This window comes from Fukomys damarensis, unplaced genomic scaffold, assembly GCF_012274545.1.
Source record: "Fukomys damarensis isolate Sample0158 unplaced genomic scaffold, DMR_v1.0_HiC HiC_scaffold_35, whole genome shotgun sequence".
Lineage (NCBI taxonomy): Eukaryota > Metazoa > Chordata > Mammalia > Rodentia > Bathyergidae > Fukomys > Fukomys damarensis.
The window spans coordinates 39918010-39931433 of record NW_022900947.1 but is presented as its reverse complement, the minus strand read 5'-3'; the positions used below and the strand labels follow the sequence as shown (position 1 = coordinate 39931433).

General features: G+C 42.1%; 1 protein-coding gene across 4 annotated transcripts in view; it reads left to right on the top strand.

The window, feature by feature from the left end:
* Lnx1 (ligand of numb-protein X 1) overlaps positions 1–13424 on the top strand; it is a 109269-nt gene that overhangs the window by 58173 nt on the left and 37672 nt on the right. For all 4 annotated transcript variants that reach the window (XM_010640262.3, XM_010640263.3, XM_010640261.3 and 1 more), the window contains one exon: positions 12803–13044. In XM_010640262.3, the coding sequence (XP_010638564.1) occupies positions 12803–13044 (242 nt within the window). The remainder of the gene's footprint in view (positions 1–12802; positions 13045–13424) is intronic.

Below are 13424 nucleotides of genomic sequence, written 5' to 3'. Positions count from 1 at the left end.
CGTTAGGTTGTTATGAGGATTGCCTGACCCACAGTAAATACTATGTATTCTAGTTGTTAAGTTATTATAAGATAACTTGACAGGTACACAGAGGATTTAAATGAGCATAAAAATCTCAGAGCTGTGTCTGACTTGCAGGTCTTACTTTAATATCATGTCATCTGGGGTAAAGTACTTAACCCCTTGAAGCCACATGTTTCATATCTGCAAAATGGGGATAATATAACCCAGGTGGGGCAGTATTTGATCGTGTGAGGCCCAGTACCATACCTGCTGATAAAGATAAGCAACGGGCTGGGGATTTAGCTCAGTGGTTCTGCCACCTGCCTCCCAAGCTCAAGGACTCAAGTTCGATCCCAGGTACCAAAACAAAACAAGTGACAACTCAGGCTGTTATTAATTACATTATTATAATGCCATCGTTAATTAATTACATTAATCATTCATTGCAGTGTTGTGAGTATTGTAATTAAGGGGAGAACACAGCATACTAGCAGTGTGACAGGGACGTGCCTGCCTACTCCCCAGGCCTATTTTCCACCGCAAATGCTAGGGTTAGAAATACGTGCATGCAGGACTAAAGGGCTCCCTCTAGAGGCGGAATAAATATATCACATAGAGGTGCCTGCCCATCCAGACAGCATCAGTTTAAACTTCTGTCTCTGGGTTGCAAAGGCCACACCTATTCCCAAAAATAATTAGGTTATTTTCAGAGTGGAAGAATGGCAGTGACACGGCCAGCCCGGGGGGTGTGTGGGAATCCAGCAGGCAGAAGCATGCTCCATTGACAAATGGCCCTGATGACAGGCCGGAAGCAAAGGCCTAGGCCACAGGATGCTCACAGCTCATGGCTCAGCTGCAGCCCTGAAGATGCCAACTTGATCAGAACAGGCCATGCTTGCCAGCTTGTGCTGCTGTGTTCCGCAAGCAGCCACTCAGTAGCTGGCAGTGAATAATATCAATGGTAAAGATCATAACATTATAAATAATCTGCTGCCAATTTCCCCTGCTTCTTGCCGCCGCCTCTTATGTTTCGGTCATTCCCAAGTATCAGCCACCAGGGTGCACAACATCTTTAGTCCTAAGGTACACATCTTAATTAAAATTCTGTCTACCTGGGCCAGGGACTTAGCTCAGTGGTGCCTCTGCCTGCCTCACAAGCACAAGGTCCCAAGTTCGATGCCTGGTACCAAAAAAAATATCTGTCTGCCTTGGGTTCAAAGCCCAGGCCCTCCACTTGTACCAGCTGCGTGACCCTGGGAAAATGACTTTATTTCTACGTTCATGACTCATTGGCAAAGTGAGGGATTTAATGGCTCTTCTACCCTCATAGGCACAGTGTGAGGATTGAATGGATTAATAGATACAAAGCAGGTCAGACAGCGACAAATGTTTCCTGTAATTATGTTGTCATTTGTGAGTTGAGATTCGAAGGATTAAGAATGAAACCGTAGATTCTTAGAGGTACTAATTCTGTAAAGTAATTGAAAAAAATAGACAGAAAAAGAGAGCCATGATCATTAGATGGAAGAATACCCACTTCCTCCCTGCCTCCCTGCCACCCCCAAAATAGAAATTAGCCCTGTTTGGAGACTGGCCGACTGTTTCTCGTGCCTGCACAGCACTGGGTGATTTGTCACAACACAACCCCTCAGCACCTTGGGTAAACCAAGTCAGGTGAGCTTGCTTAAGTTGTTGGACCACTTGTTACCTAAATGAACTCTACCCTGAGGCACACTGCCCCCCAACCCCCACCAAAGCCAAGAGACTGAGGTTCCAGCTGTCCCTGAACTTGGCCTGTATTTTCACAGGCCTTTCCAGCTCATTTTAAATTTTCCCTTTCTGGTGTTCATTAACAAATGAGACTGGTGGTTGGAAGGACTGGAGACATTTTCCCCAGCAGCTTGGAGGCATGACAAAGGGACTTAATGAGGGGGAGCTGCATGTGCAAGAACTCCATCAGTTCTCCAGGACAGGGGTCATTCAGGCTCAAGCTCACATTCAGGGATTAAATGATGACTGGAGGGTAGGTTTGCCCAGCTGATGACCTCTTTTACTTGCTAACTGATGTTTACTTCGTCCATGACTACGCACAAGGGCTGATGACTTTTTCATTTATCATTTCCGGCAGCTATGCAAGTGGCCATGTAGTCCATCACAGGGATTGTGGGTGGTAACCTAGAAGGGAAACAAAAGTAATCCAAGCAAGGAAAAGCGACTTGACCTATTTAAGATGATGTAGATATGGAAATGAAATGTGGAAAATAATTATCCAGTCTGAATTCACAAAGCTTCTAAGTGGGGATTCTACTTGCAGAATGAGAAGCACAGTTGTATGAACAGGAATTGTGTTATTGCTACTTGAGCCTCTTCCAAATGATTGGGACTTGGTTAGCAGGCATGGCTCCTCCTCAAGGGTGGACTTGGGGAGCCTAAGAGGGGTGTTTTGGAGGATGGTGCCTGGCTGATGTATTTACTTTTATCTCACAGTAAAAAATTTTAATGCTTTGTATTAGAGAGGTTGTGAAATAGTAATTGCTGTGTATTTAAAATGTGTAGCCTGCCTTCTTCCAAAAAAAGATCTAGGCAACCAGGAACTGCTAAAACACATCTGGGCCAGCACAATTAAAAGTACACAAGGAAAGCATCTACTAAAAGGAGAAAGAAAAAAATAATTGCTTTCAGAATTTCTTGGATTGCTGTAACACACACAGCCTGCTGACACCCCATCCACCAGTGCCTTTTGTCCAGTGCTGAGGGTTTAGTGGTGAGCCAGGCAAACAAGAATTTTCTTCCCCTGGAAGCTGTATTCCTTTGGGAGGGGTAAGGCATATAAAAGGGAAATAAATTGGGAAATTCTTTCCCAAGACATTAAGTGCTAGTAGGTGAAAGCAGGTGGCTAGCAGGATGAAGGTAGCAGTCCACCTTAGATTTATGGCCAGGGAGTCTGTGAGATGACTTTGAGCTCTCCCCTCTTAGTTTCATCCCTTCTGCTCTGTCCCACCCTCTTGTCTTGGCATCAGACTACCTAGTGTCTGCTTATCTCCTACTTTCTGTGTATGGCTTAGCCTTGATGAACCCCAGAACTGAGTTTAGCAGCCAGGCATCCTGGACAGTATTCACAGAGCTCTTCCAACATTTCACCTCCTCCTGATCTCACTTCAGGTCTGTTCTTTCCCCGTCACTGTCACAGGGACAAAGTCTGCAGGGAATATGCTATTCCTGGCACATGCCATGTACTCACAGTCTCAGGGCCTTTGAATGCGCTATTCCAATCTGTTAAACCAGCATCACTCATTTCAAGGACTCTGCTTGGATTTCACCCAAAGCGAGTGATCCCCTCCTCTGAGCTCTCTCAACATTTGGCTTGTATCTCTAGTAATGTGGCGTGTCCTCATATGGCCCACCAACTAGGTGTAGTGTTTGTCTTGCATCCATAGTGTCTAACAGTGTTCCTTGTAGTATTAATAATCATGCTAGTTGCTGCTTTTGAGTTGCTACCATATTCCGAGCTCTGCTAGGCACTTTGCATGAATCTTTAAACATTATTGTGCTGATTTTGTGAAAAAGAAGCCTCCAGAGGACTAAGGAACTTGTCCAAATTTGCAGAACTGGTAGGTGGCAGACCTGGGATTCTCCACTAGAAGTTTTAAATGTGAGAGCCTATACTTTTTCCACTTCAGGGCATCATCTTTCTTAGGATGACTTCCCTAAGAATTCACTGAGTGAAAAAAAGTATTTCGGTACTGAAGAATTCCCACTGCAGCAGCATAATGCATCAAAGGAAGGTGTATGGTAATGATTACTCTCAGTCTTAGCACAGACATCATTTCAAATTCCAGATCAAATGAAGTCCTATCAAATTATTTAGGAAAGAAAGGCTAGTTGATATAAAAATGCCTGCTATTCCCTCTTTCTTCTCTTTTTTTGGTCTTGGTTAGTGTTCCTGGAAATGAAAAGGGAAATGATAAGTTTAGTGAGGGATCGGGGGTCGGTGTCACGACTGACCACAAATAATCACGTTACCAGGGCTGTGTGGGCACATCTAACAACTCCCAACCTGGTAATTTCAAGAAACAGAATACTAAAGGGTGACTGTTGCTCCATTATTCATCAGATACTTGTTTCTAACCCTATGGCTGCCTGGAGTTGACCAGATGGCTGGGCAGAGCTGCGGTGTTTTGACTTTTGGCAGTGAAAGACATGGGCATCCATGAACCATCTTTTCCCGAACACTGAGAAGCCATCTCAGTCCTACAGAGAAAAAGGCTACAAGTTCAGAGTTTGGTTCTGGTGTAGTAGCTCACTGTGTTTGGAATTTAGAGTCACTCAATGTTATTCAGATAGTATGTTTAGGTTTTTAAAATATTGTCTCCTAATTTAAATAATTATTAAAATTAAAGTGTCCAGCCTAAATGTTCTAAGGAGTGTTTCTGGGAAGGTCAATATCCTAGCACTTGTTAAATATAACTAGTTCCCACACTTTCTTCATTGTTCAGGGCCCCTAGCTTGGAAAGGCTGAGTACTGAGATGATAAGGTGTGGTCTTCACCCTGAGACTCCACAGTGTCTGGGGAGACATCGCCAGATGGAAATACAACTGACCTGAGCCATCTCATTAATACAGAGAGCCAACTTGGATAGAGATTGACAATTTCAGATCCCCTTATCTGAAATACTTGGGGCCAGCATTTGGGATATTTGCTTATATATAGTTAGATATCTCAAGGATGAGACCCAAGTCTAAACATGAAATTCTTTTGTTTTGTGTACACCCTATAATCATAGCCTTAAGGAAGTTTTACACAGTATTTAGTGCATGTACATTTTGACTGATCCCATCACCTGAGGTCAGGTGTGGAATTTTCTAGTTGGGGTATCACGTCAATGCTCAGAAAGTTTCTGATTTTAAAGCATTTTGGAATAAGGATGCTCCCACCCCACTAATAACCTTTTATCCTTTCATTCAAAAATTACACACTGAACACCTTCTTCTTTTTTTTTTGTACCGAAGATAGAACTTGGGCCCTTGAGCTTGTAAGCTAGGCAGAGGAACCACTGAGCTAAATCCCCGGCCCTGAATACTTTCTTTATGCCAGTTGTTTCAGGCATCAAAGATGATTGTGATTCACAGCTCCCTGTCTTTGGATGTGAATTCCATACAAAAAAATAAGCAGGGAAGAGGAATGTACCAGAAGGATGGCACAAAGGATGTACCAGAAGAATAGGCTGCTGTCTTAAATAGGGAAGTTGAGGAAGGTGAATTTTAATCAGAGGCCTGGAAGAGATGAGAGGGCGAACTCAATGGGAATCTTGGGAAGGAGCATTCCAGGCAGAGGCCCCATGAGAGTCAGAGACCCCAGAGCAGGAACATGCTGGGCAAATTTGAGGAGAGCAGGGGTCCTGAGTGAGTGAAGGACCTCCGGTCAGAAGTAACAGGACACAGAAAATATAGGGCCTTCAATAAATACAGGAAAAAAAGTTTGATATCTCAGGCTATTAGGAAAATGCAGATTTAAAACTGAGATTCCATCTTATTCCAAAGAGCATGGTCATCATCAAGAAATCAAATCAGTGCTGGCAAGGTTGCAAAGAAAAAAGAAACCCTTCTACATTGTTGGTGGGAATGTGAACTAGTACAACCACTATGAAAATCATTATAGATATTACTCAAAAAACTAAAAATAGAAATTCCACTCACCCCAGCTGTTTTTCTTCCAGGTATCATCCTAAAAAAGTTAAAGACATCATATTACAGTGATACATGCATACCCATGTTTATAACAGTACAACTCATAATAGCTAAATCTTGGAATTGGCCTGCATGCCTATCAACACATGGATAGATAAAGAAAGTATGGTATTTATACACAGTGGAATAATACTCTGTCATAAAGAAGGGTAAACTTGAGCCATTTGTAGGAAAATGAAAGTACCTTGAAACCATAGTGTTAAGTGAAATAAGTCAGACACACAGCTTAAATATTGCATCGCTTCTTATATGAGAGACCCAAAATATAAATAAATTAAAGAGAAAATAAAAGATAATAGGAACCAGGGAGATAGATGTTTTTGCAAAAGAATAGGGGACCACATTATGGAGGGAGGGATAGAGGAGGGGAGGGAAAGGGGATGAAAAAAAGAATATGTGTTGTGTACCTGCTCCAACTTCCCACAATGAATGTAGTCATGTTGTACTGCAAGCATGTACTAATAAAAATTTTAAAATTAAAAAAAAAGAAAATACTGGGCCTTGTAGGTAATGGTAAGTCTCTGTGTTTTAGTAAAGTACATCTAAACAGGTTACTTCAGCTGCTGAATTAGTCAGTTTTTCCACTAATATAACAAAATTCTTGAGGCTAGAATACTTTTTAAGAAAGTAGATTTATTTAGCTCATACTTCTGAAGGCTCAAGGGCCCACATCTGGTGATGGCCTTGCTGATGGAGTTCGGAGGTGATGTAGGGTCTCACATGGCACGAGACAGAAAGTGTGCACATGCATTCAGTGCTTCTCCCTCTTCTTATCAAGTCACTGGCATCCAATGGGGACCCCACACTGATGACTTAATCTAATGCTAATTACCTCCCTAAGATCCCACTTTTAAATACCATAGCTGGATTCGGTTTCTATATTCTTAATACCTCATGACTGAGATTAAGTCTCAAAGCACAAACCCTTGGAGCCACTCAACCATATCCAAACTATAGCAGCTGCTCATTGAAAACAGACGAGAAAGAGGAACAAGTGTGAAGCACGAACTTTCTTGAGAAACTGTGGTGGTTTCCTCACACTGATGACAGGAGGGCCAGGATGGTACCAGTGAAAGTGATGAGATGAAGGTGGATTCTGGATGTTTCTTGGTGGATTGTTTTTAGGGTGTCTCAGGTGTTTTGTCTGAGCAATGGAAATTTTAAAAATGAAAAAGATACAGGAAGATCTGGTTTGAAGAGAGAATTAGAGTGATTGGATGAGTATTTTAGGATGCCTTCTAGATGTCAAAGTGAAGATATGGGGAGAGGGTGAGGTGACACGTGAATTTTGGAGACCAGGGGAAGAAAAGGGCCAGGCCATTAAAGGGAGGAAGCAAAGAACCCACAGCCTAGGTTCAGATCCCAAGTCCTCTCTATAAACCTGAACAGGCTTTTGTCCCTTCTGTGTCATGAGGGAGTGTAAATTATGCTGCAGGATGATTAGGAGGGCTAATCGAGGCCACATTCACAGAGCACAGTGCATAGTATGTAATAGGAGATGGATGGATACTCGCTTCTCTTGTGCACCTCATCCTAGGTTACTGGCCTCTACAGGTGAAGCTATGAAGCCCCATAGGTGAAGGATGAGGGAGTGGGACTCCATCCTGTAAACAATGAGAAATATTTCCTTGGAAGTTTCTGAGTAAAAAATAAATAAAATAAAAATTGTGTTGGTGTTGTTAGGGTGGGTTGGCCAGGGGAGGTGGGGTATGCGTAACAGGGGAAGGGAGTTGGGCTAGGGTCTGTTGCAAAGCCATAGAGGTGTGGTATAAGGAGAACTGTGGCTAGTATGGCGGCCCTGAAGAAAGAGTGGGGTGGGGAGCTAAGCACATATGACCAAAGCACAGAGGCTTTCTCTGCACCAGAGCACTGTGAGCTCCTGAGGATCCTCGTGGTGTATTTATTTACAGTTATCTTCCCAAGGACACTGCAATCTCACCATGGTCATCCCCTTTCCTGTAGCAGATCTCCCAGCCTGGCTCTTGCACCCCACTTGGAGCAGACTTCAGAATCACTCATTCTGTGCAGTGGAGCAGCAAAAGCCTCAGATACAGCTGTTGGCAGGGATACTCGCTTCTCTCCACACTCTTCTAATCTTGATTCCTTTTGCCTGAAAGAATACGTGTATCCAATAGGATCAGATATCCCTCTTTCCCATTTAATACCAGCTGTGGGCAAGCTAGGAGTTCTCTTGTGAATAAAAGAACATGTGAGAATTGAGACTTGGGAGAAGCCTCTACAGAGCCATCCGACCTCTGTGCACTCCCTTCATATGCACTGTGTGCACTCCACACAGGTGGGGTGGAGGGAGATTGGGGCAGAGCATAGGAGGGTGGTGTTGCTTCCTAGAGGACTTAAAAGATAGAAATAGGCCAACTACCCACACTGGAAGTTTTTCCTACGTCCAGAGATCAGAATGTGCTGTGCCTTGAGACTGCTCTGTCCTGCAGATGTGTTTTGTTTGAACCACACAGCATTTTAAGAATTTTTTTATTTATTGCCATTTAAAGATTTCACATTCAAAATTGGATTTTGGCATCCACAGCAACTCTGGCCAAGCCTTCTTCAAAGAGCAATCAGTCAAGCTGTATAGTGGCTGCAGGGTCGATAATCCCCATGGGCCCCACCCACAATTACCTCTGTCTTTTCCCCACTTTTATGTGAGTTTGCAATGCCCAGACTGGGCAATCAATGGTCTCAAAGTGAGAAGCTGACCAGGTCTTTGTTTAATACAGAAGTGAATTGAGAAGAGAGTATGAGGGAAGTTGGAGATCAAAGGGAGATCTATAGCTGTCTGGAAAGTGATGGTGAGGGGCCCATGCTCACTTTCTTAAGGACAACTCTTCTATCATAAGTGGGCAAGTTCACCATCAGCAAGGGCCCCCCACCCCCTCCCAACAACCAGCTCCTGCTGCCTTCTGTCCTGAACTCCCTGGAGAACGACCATCCAGAACCCCTGTGAATTGTGTCTGGGGTCCATCCTGCATCCAACTCCCATTAGCAGTGAACACATAGACTCGGGAATTTTGTAGCAAAGGATTCCATTTGTCTTCTTGTGCCTCCTCCAAACCCCACCCCCCAAAAAAAATAGACAAGAGATTCCAGCATACCTAGTGTCAGCATTCTGACTTAAAGACTGATTTGTCTCTGCTGACTTTAACGAAAGACCTCAGGACTCCTGCTTCATTATTACTGAGAACACTGATTTCCAGAGTTGCACATTTGAGCAGAAAGCACATCCAGGGTTTGTGGTTTAGGTGAAAAACGGTTTTCTGTGTTCCTTGTGTTCATCCTTCAAGTTCATGGCCATCACCACCTGAGAGTACTTAGTCCCCCAGATAACTAAAAGGGAGCATAAATCCTGCTTGCTTTGAACACAGCCCAGGATTTACCAAATGTTCCTGTACTGGCCAGTGTTAATCAGCTCTTTCCTTCCCCTTCCCTCTTCTGTGCCTGTAAATCAAGAGGCTCCAGTATTAGTCACTGCAAAAGAGATAATTAGTAAGTACAGGCCACTGCCTTCATGTGTCACGCTGTGCCTCAGACTCAAGCTGAGCTATGAAGCCGAATAACTCGTTCTAACAGAACTTTTTTTATCAAACAAAGCTTGTGAGTCTGCAGATTTCGGTGTAGATTCTGTACCTTTCCCAGCTATCATAAGGATAAATACAATATATTGCCAGAGGGAAAGCTAGTTACCCACCCATTTTGTGGAGTTTTCCTGTCTGGGACTCAAAAATATGTCTTTAGCATCCAAGGAATTTTAAACTGTAAATTTCCTCATGATATAGTTTTGGATTGAAATATCTTAGAAATATTTTGACCTGCTCAGTGATAAGACCACAGAATAAGATGTCATTTTTTCCCACTGGGATATGCCATTCCCTACTGCCCTTTACTCTCCTACCTCTGCTACCAAGAAAGTCCTTCCTGTGCCTTTGCCAGCTGTTTGTACAACTGAAACATTAATTTCCTGCTCTGGCAGGGCTCACATAGTTAAGGACACTGCAGCACCACCACCACCCTCCCAAAAGATACTCCTCAAACCAACTAAATATCCTATAAACTTCCTTCACATCCATTGCTGACCAAATACTAAAGGCCTCCTTGGAAGCATTCCTCTTATGTATTTATGACTTTGGAGCTACTCAAATGCATGCTAGCTTCTATTTTTTCCAACACATAGTCTTTCTTCCAATTTTTTAATTTCTCGTATCATCTTTCCTATTTGTAAGCAGAATGGAAGTCAAAGTAGCCAATCATAATGATAAAACTTCACCAGTTCAAACCAGGAATTTGAACTCTTCCTATGAGGGAAGCACTAGCAGCATAAACTGGGGCTTGCACTGGCCTTTTCCCTCTTCTGGAAGAGAAGAGCATAAGGTGGTATAAACCTAAACCTTTACACTAATTTTAAAACTACATTTCATCACATCTAAAATGCCACTAATTATATAAGAAGCATCATACTGTATGGACCAATGAGAAAAAGAAATTTAAAGATGTCTCACCAGTTAAATGATGGATTCTTATGACTGGATTGGTCAAAGCAGGCTCCTGTGTCTTCCAAATCCATTCAGGCACTTTGGCAACTTCTTCTGCCTTGGGTTGCACCACTTGGTGTAAAACAAGCAAACCTTTTGTAGTGATCTTAGCAACAAAATATAATACTTTTTTTTAAATCTCTTTAGGGGTATATGTTTAAGCAAGTAAAGCATTTGCTTATTCCTTTGCAAGAAAATGTGGAAGTATGGACCTTCGTCTAAGGATATTTGTTTCATCCATATCAAATTTATGTCCCTCTGCTTTCTCTTTGCTAGTTTTTTAAATTAAGTTTATTGGTACATTTTAGATATACAATACAATTACATTAGTCATTGGGATCTTGTACCTTTACATGATTTATCTTGGTTCTTAATTTTTCCCCATTCCCAGCCTTCCCTTCACCTCCTCTACCCTTCCCTGTTTACAAAGACATTGTTTCCATCCTTTTCCATTTGTCAGATTTTTTCTTTTCCCTTTTTCCCTTTCCCCTACTCTTCTCACTTCCCCTACTCTTTCAGACATTTTCTTCCTATTACACCATATCAATTATACATTTTGATTCTTATTTATACTTTTAGTTTTTCACACCAGAGAAACTATTTGGTATTTACACATGTATGATTTATTAATTTCACTTGAGTATGGCCTCAGTGTGCATCCACTTAGCTATAAATATCTCTAGTTTCTCATTCTTTTTTAATATAAAAAAATCTTCTTTATCCAGTCTCCAGTTGATGGGCAATTGTTTCCAAATTTTAGCTATTATGCACTTTCTGAGGCTTTGTCTACAGTCACTTTTCATTTCAATGCTGAATCATAATGTAATCTTCTCTAAAACCTTTAAATGACAATTAAACTCAACCCATAGTACCAGGAGTGCACCCAATGCAATGGAAGAGACACAGTGATACCTACGGCTGTGTTGGTCAGGCTCACTCAATGGCACCATTATCATGTCTGCTGCTGCTGGCAACAGAAACTGTTTAACCCCATCACTACACATGCTTCCTGCTCTCAGACATGTTAATGGATGGGAAAATGAGCCTCTTGAAATAGATGCATTGTGGGAATAGCTACAATATACTGTATGACTAGCAAGGTACTAAACTCTTGACAACACTTAATGTCAGTCAAACCTTATACCAATGAGTATGTGCAGATTAAGAAATTTCACCAGATTAATAAAATTACTTAGATGCCCCAGATAGGTAAATTTTAGGGCAAAGATTCTGATTTAGACCTTGGACCCTTCAAGTCTACGTGTTCTATGGTACTATAGGCAATATAAATCAAGTGCATATTTAATGTATACTGACATTTTGGGAGGTGGCTTTTTGGACAAAGCTTTTGTTTATCTGTTTTAGTACATGTTTGTAACACATAATGTTTGCCTTGCTTGTATGTAGTGGGTACACATACATAATACATCTTAATTCCTTTAATGTTTGTTTCCTTTCAAGAAAATGAAATATCACTCCAAATAGGTTCTGAAAGGTTTATTATAGCACAAAAATACAAGATTTTTGTGTAGTGCATGGATAAGAGTAACGTATAATCAGCACGTTTGTTATATGCAAATAGAGATTTATTGAGTTGATTTCTGTTTTTACAACTACTGAAGTTGGCTATCCGCCTCATGGCGTCATTTCCCGACAAAATCTTGCCTGTGAGCTCGGATGACTTGCCCAATGGCAATAAAATTGAACTGATGGAAAAATGTGGACCTGGATCAGCTCAAACCTTAATCTCCTGGCCCTTGGGCATGGTCTTTCCCTGCCTCTCCCTGTTGCACCAATGACTACCCTTTATGACAAAGTTTGCTTTTTGGTAAAATAGATGATGATTGCATTTAAATAAATGTGTTATTGTTAAAAACTGTAAAAGCTGTTTTTACTCTCCCAATGCTAGACAATGACATTTTCCAGTGCACAGCTGCCCCTGGTTCTGGCTTCTCAGAGGAGCAAGGAACTGACTTTCAGACCAGTACAGAGGCAGAGATGGAAGCCACCAAGCTTGGCCTTAGAGAATGGCAATGCTGAGTAAACTCCTGTGGCTTTGTGGCAATGATGATTTTGTTCCATGGACAGTTAAATATGGAATCTGGGAAGAGTTTTGTATTTTTGTTCAAGTCTGTGGGAGCAAAACGCAAAAAAAGGAGAATGTGACTTAAGAGCTTTCATGGTCAAAGCAAATACCAGCAAGAAGGAATTACTGGGTCCAAACAGTTTAAAGATCACCAGCCACAAGCCCTAGTCATGTAGTCCCCATAAATTTAATACCTTTGTGTTCCAGCAGCCAGTGTCGAGATTGCATTAGGAGAACATGGCAAATGTCTTTAAAAAACTATGTATTTAAGTCAAGAATTCACTTGGTTTTGGCAAGTATATATTGAGTGCTTATCTGTGAAAAGAAAGAGGGACTTGAGGCAGGCAGGTATACTTGAAGAGTCCTCACTGAGCACTTGCATGTTGGTCAAAGCTCTCTAACTTCCTGGGTTTTGTTCCAGCTGTAAAGGTGCCTCCCACTACGGCCTGACCAAGGACAGGAAGAGGCGTTCCCAAGATGGCTGCTCTGATGGCTGCGCGAGTCTCATGGCCTCCCCACTCTCCCCAGAGGTTTCGGTAGCTGCCACTGTCTCCTTAACGACTGATGAGCCTGGCCTAGACAACCCTGCCTACATGTCCACAGTGGAGGATAGTCAGCCAGAAAACAGCCCCACGGACACTGGCAGGAGCAACCGAAACAGGGGTGAGTCAAATGGGTGGGTGTCTGGGAATGGGCTTTTGGCCTTCCTTGGGATTATACTCTGAGGAATATTCACTGTGGAAAGTTCTAGAAATGTTTTTTTAAGGGAAATGGTTCTGGTAGTTTTGGCAGCCACTCAATGTCCAATTCTCCAAAGTGAATTGAAACCACGAGTACCTCAGATAATTAAAATGGTGTAATCTGACTTGGTGAAAGGGGTTGAAGTGAGCCCTTGTGATTTATGGCTCCTGCCTCCTCAAGAAAAATACTGTTATATCCAATTTAGCCCAGGAATGAAAAAAGAGAGATTTTTTTTAACAAGCTGGATATATTTCATTATAGAAAACTTAGAAAATACAGATAAACAATTTTTATAATCCCTC